Genomic DNA, 5602 nt, shown 5'->3' with positions numbered 1-5602 from the left:
AATGTTGTCAGCGCCATCTGTTGGATCGCGGACATTAAGTAACCGCAAATATATAGCATATACGACAGAGTGTCAGGGGGCTGCTGCGACGTATATCGGAACAGCATTTACAGTGCTGCCAGTACTGCAAGTGAATATCGGAACGCACCCATAATAAAATGGGATGGTTTGATTGGTCAATTCGGATAACGCGACGCGTGACGCGCTCAGTGGGAACGCACCCATACGAGGACACTCCAAATGATGTTTCCGAACGCAAATGATGACGTTGCCCAGCTATGAAACTTCCGTTTCCTTTTCTGTTGTGCTGTGGCTGTCGTACGTTGCTGAGGTAGGTTGGGTCTTTGATGCGTTATTTTCATAATATTACTACAATGGTTAATTTTTATATTATTCATCTTAGATTTGCGATGCTACATATGTATTATTTTTACATAAAAAAAGTTATAATGAAAAATCTATTAGATAGTTATATTAATCAAGCTATACCGGATAAGAGGTTATGGAACCATGTGCCTTCAGATAATTGAAAGTTTGATCAGGACATATGGCATGTTGATTTGAAAGAGACATTACTGTAATCTTTACTTAAATTTGCACTTAAATGATGTGAAAAATACGCGTCTGACAGTTTCAAAGACATAAGACCTAGAAATAGATGAACCCACTTGTGGAACTTTGAATAACATGTAGGAAGAATATATTTTATATATTTTTATTGTCTGAACAAAATATTAACATCAATTTTTACTGCACTTTTTTATATATTTTACTCTAATTTTTGTTTTTAATCATTTCTAGTCCTTAAACTAAGGTATCCCTACACAGTTCAAGATGGGTAGGGAGGACAAAGCAACATGGAAGTCGAATTACTTCACTAAACTTGTTGTAAGTATTTTCCTCTTAGTTTTATATTAATTAATCAATTTTAATCTTATCATTATAACAGCATATAATATTGTTTATGATGTAGATATATAATATATGATATGTATATACATATATGCATATTATATATTATTTTTTTATGTTCATAAAATTTATTATTATTATTATTTAATATAAATATGGAAAGTATTTACTAACATTTTTTTGTTAAATTCAGCAACTGTTAGATGATTATCCGAAGTGCTTCATTGTGGGTGCGGATAATGTTGGCTCAAAGCAGATGCAACAAATTCGTATGTCACTGCGTGGAAACGCAGTTGTACTGATGGGTAAAAATACCATGATGAGAAAAGCGATTCGTGGTCATATAGAACGTAACGCAGCATTGGAGAAATTACTGCCTCACATTCGTGGTAATGTTGGGTTTGTCTTCACCCGAGGTGATTTGATTGAAGTAAGGGACAAATTGCTGGAAAATAAAGTACGTGCTCCAGCCAGAGCAGGAGCCATTGCACCTTTAAGCGTCATCATCCCTGCGCAAAATACAGGGCTTGGTCCCGAAAAGACTTCTTTTTTCCAAGCTTTGAGTATACCGACTAAGATCTCTAAGGGTACTATTGAAATTATAGTAAGTACTATAGAAATGTTTATATCTATTTTTATAAAAATCACAGTTATGAATGTATGTAATAATGATATAAAAAATTATAGAATGACGTTCACATCCTCAAACCTGGTGACAAGGTGGGAGCTTCCGAAGCCACGCTTTTGAACATGTTGAACATTTCTCCGTTTTCCTATGGATTATTGGTCGAACAGGTGTATGATTCCGGTACTATTTTTGCGCCTGAAATTTTGGACATCAAACCTGAAGATCTACGTGAAAAATTCATGGCTGGAGTCGCAAATTTAGCTTCAGTTTGCTTGGCAATTGGTTATCCTACTGTCGCTAGCGCGCCACATAGTATTGCAAACGGCTTCAAAAACTTGCTGGCTGTCGCTGCTGTCACTGACGTTGAATTCGCAGAAGCTGCCACTATTAAGGAATATATCAAGGTATGATTTTAAGAATTTCATAGAATTTCTAACTCCTCGAATGAGCATAATGATGAAAACGTTAGGCGTCTGAAGATCTTGGTTCACGTGCCAAAGCTAGAAATAGCTGAACCCATTGGCACGTCAAGATCGTGGTTGAGATATTGCGCGAAGCGCAGTCTGAATTAAAATATGATATAAATGCTGTACGCGCAATTAGCAAAGAGGTCGCATTTATTAAGAGTAATGAAATTGCTTGTAGGATCCAAGCAAGTTTGCTGCTGCTGCTGCTGTAGCAACTCCAGCAGCCACAGCTGCCGAGACTCCTGCTGCAGAGAAGAAGGAAGAGAAGAAGGAAGAATCAGAGTCAGAAGACGATGACATGGGTTTCGGATTGTTCGACTAAGGCACACGTATTCACATTACGTGTACATAAACATGTGTCTGAAACTGTCAAATATTTGAATCCAATTTTGGATCATTTTATAAATGCTTGTTTTCTGACATCAAAATAAAATGAAATTGAAACGATCTAAAGTTTTATTTATCATTCTACCGTTGTATTGATTGTATTTATTAACAATTAGTCTTGATATTAAAATTTTCGGATCGCGTTATCGAAAGTGTCCTTGGCGAAAGAATGTTAATTATGAAGATGGCGTTACCGTCGTCTCGTACTTCTAGCTCGCGCATGATCATTGAGATATCGTATTGAAATCTGAGAAATCACGTTACGCGAAAGCATTATTGCGCTAGCCGACTAGCGACCGATATATAAGCGACTGCGAGGGTGGCTAGTCGTAATTGATTGCAACTGGTGGTCATTACGGAATTCAGCTTTCCGCGGAATTTCTTCTCCGGTGTTACAATTTTCAAAAGTGACCTGAGAGATTCGAAGGATGGGCCTGCTCTCCGAAGGAAGTCCCCTGAGTTGGGAGGAGACGAAGAAATTGTCCGATCACGTGCGCAAGCATGGGGTTATTCAGTTTATTAACCTGTACAAGAGACTCAGAGATAGACAGGGAGACGTTCTCAAGTGGGGCGACGAGGTAGTACATAAGATTACCGCCGATTGCAGCACGGAATCGATTTGATTTGCAGTGTCATTCGTGAAATGTCGTGTCATCGTGCAAATCGCGCCAACTCATTTGTCCCCTAACCTTTAAATCCGATTCCGTCGCAATGTTAAGCCATGCTCGCCATGATATAATCGAATATGCGACCGTTCAAATATTTATCGCAATACATATCACTGGAAAATGGATCGAAGGCTTTCCGTAGAAAGTTCCATTTTTCTTTTCATCGTGTCACACGTTACGTGTATATTATGCAAATTATCTTTTGTATATCTGTATGTCATTACCGCGTAATCACTGATAATAAACTGCGTTTATCGTATCCTTGAAACTTTTTTTTTCGACCGAATCATCGGAACATGAATGTATTTTATTCTTTTAAATTGCATTTTTCGTTGCCATTATATTATTTAGCCTGAATAATTTTATACATACGTATACTTTAATATTTCAACTTAAGAGGATACACTCAACCAGTATAACAAATTTGTTTAAAAAAAAAATTGTTTTATTTGAGATAAATGAAACGATTTTACATATCTAAATATAAAAAGAAGTAATAAAAATTGAATATGTAGGTCTTTACCAGTCTTTACCTGGATCAGAGTGACCAATGCGTCTAACTATGCAAACGAAGTTCCTTATAATTATATAGATTATATCATTACACAAATTTTATTATTTATAATATCAGCACTCTTTAATTTTATTCCCATTTACAGCTCTCGTCATTTAGTTAGTATAAGTTTACAAAAACTTATACTGAAAGTAAAAAGCACAAACTATTATTCTGTAAGCATAAACAATTCGTTATAAAATTCACTATAAATGTCTATAAGAATGATATATAAAACATTTATATAAAACAATATATAAAACGTTTATAAATGATAATATCAATGAAAACCAACTTGGAACAAGCAAGGAACGTTATGAAAAATATAATAAAACACGAACAAAAGCAATATTTTATTTTTTCAAATGTTCTATAATTTTCTATTTCGATATATTAATGTCAAATTCTTTACATGTAGCCTTGATTTGAAAGAGGAAAAGCATATATCATTGCAAGAGATATAATTAAGATTATGTCAAACAGTATTAAAAGTTTTGAAGCACTCTCCTGATATTTTTGATCATAATGCATCTTTTTCCTGAAAAAGTATACAAGTTTTTTAAATCTCTTAAAAAATAAATAGATTTAATTATATTAAATTATATGATTTGATCACACATTTGGTTTAACAAAAAATTATATTTTCATTAAAAATAATTGAAGTTGCAAAAAACTGACTTCAAATTATAATAAAAATTCTGAAAGAGCTTATTTAGAAAAAACAATTAAAATATAAGCCAATTTATATAAAAAAAAAAATGAAAAAACTATTCGAATTTATTGATTTAATGATAACAGAGAGACACATAAGATAAGCAGTTTTATTGTATGACTGCATAATTGAATATACTCCCCTTAAAAGCATTAAATAAAACAAGTTCAGAAATATTTCTAACTTAAAATCAATAATTGCAGATGTATAATACCTACATTTTGGCTTGTATAATACATAGAGTAATATATGTATGTATGTATGTCTTTGTTGAGAAAGTGCTTCTACTCTCATTCATTTATTACTGCAGTATAATATAATTTATGCTATGTAAGTTAAATAAGTTGCGGATATAGATATATCTATATCTCCGTAACGTATTTAACTTACAGCTAACTTTACTTAGAACAATCTATCAAACTCTTTATCTTTTTCCTTCTTATTTCCTCTAACACTAACAAAGTTAATATACATACGCGTGGGCGCACACCACCAATCCATACAATCAATATATCTCTATATCCTCTATTTCTTTATTTTCTTTATACAAGCCTTTTTTCTCCTCTTTCATTCCTAAGATTCAATCAATTTTTTCTATACCAACTTCTATTTCTTTCTATTTCCTTTCTATCCTGCGTGTTCCCGCATGATTTCCTTTTTTTCTTGTGTAATCCTATATTCTCTTTCTCAATATCTTTTACACCTTATTTTATTTTCCAATTTGAATTTTGTTATACTCTTTCCCACGTAATCTCTTTTTCCTTTTCTTCAGCAAATTTATGCACAAAAATTAAATCGACACGCAATTTACAGAATTGAATACACATATATATATATATATATATATATATATATATATATGGATTATCTTTTTTTATATATATTTTATAAATATGACATAATTCTAAAATTATCATCTGATCGAATCTGTGATTATGAGTTCACTGTACGCTTATTCAAATCCTGCGAGTTGCACGTGTCGCACATGTGAAAAAGTTTCGTCGCTCGTAGTCAGTTTACTCGCGCATATCCGTTACTCTCGGGAATTTTAATTCCTGAAAATTACGGCGTCCTGTGTGTGCAAGCCTGCATTAAAAGATAATGGGCGAACGCGCTATAGTCGAGTAATTTTCGTAAATACCTTCTCTACGTCGTAAAACGCCGGGGAGCACGTCGTGCGTCGAAACAAAATGCAAATCCAGGAAAATTGAATAGACGAATAGTCGAACACGGAGGAACTCCCGGTGGGTTAGCTTCGCGAAAATTTCCGCTCGG

At 33.7% G+C, this 5602-nt stretch overlaps 1 protein-coding gene across 1 annotated transcript; it reads left to right on the top strand.

Moving 5' to 3' along the window:
• The first annotated feature begins 240 nt into the window (after positions 1-240).
• On the top strand, positions 241-2454 carry LOC105457292 (60S acidic ribosomal protein P0). Its single transcript, XM_011701886.1, has 5 exons — positions 241-331; positions 802-888; positions 1106-1516; positions 1600-1944; positions 2186-2454. The coding sequence occupies exons 2-5, from the start codon at positions 835-837 to the stop codon at positions 2327-2329; spliced, it is 954 nt and encodes a 317-aa protein (XP_011700188.1). The 5' UTR covers positions 241-331; positions 802-834; the 3' UTR covers positions 2330-2454.
• The last annotated feature ends 3148 nt before the right edge of the window (positions 2455-5602 follow it).

Source organism: Wasmannia auropunctata, unplaced genomic scaffold (assembly GCF_000956235.1).
Source record: "Wasmannia auropunctata unplaced genomic scaffold, wasmannia.A_1.0 LD335295.1, whole genome shotgun sequence".
NCBI classification, from domain to species: domain Eukaryota; kingdom Metazoa; phylum Arthropoda; class Insecta; order Hymenoptera; family Formicidae; genus Wasmannia; species Wasmannia auropunctata.
This window is presented reverse-complemented; position numbering and strand designations above follow the sequence as displayed.

Excerpts from the sequence above, each read along its gene's own strand:
- LOC105457292 (XM_011701886.1), top strand. The coding sequence starts at position 835 with ATGGGTAGGGAGGACAAAGCAACATGGAAGTCGAATTACTTCACTAAA. Across the intron at positions 1,517-1,599 it reads AGGGTACTATTGAAATTATA|AATGACGTTCACATCCTCAA; the intron begins GTAAGTACTATA and ends AAAAAATTATAG. Across the intron at positions 1,945-2,185 it reads CTATTAAGGAATATATCAAG|GATCCAAGCAAGTTTGCTGC; the intron begins GTATGATTTTAA and ends AATTGCTTGTAG.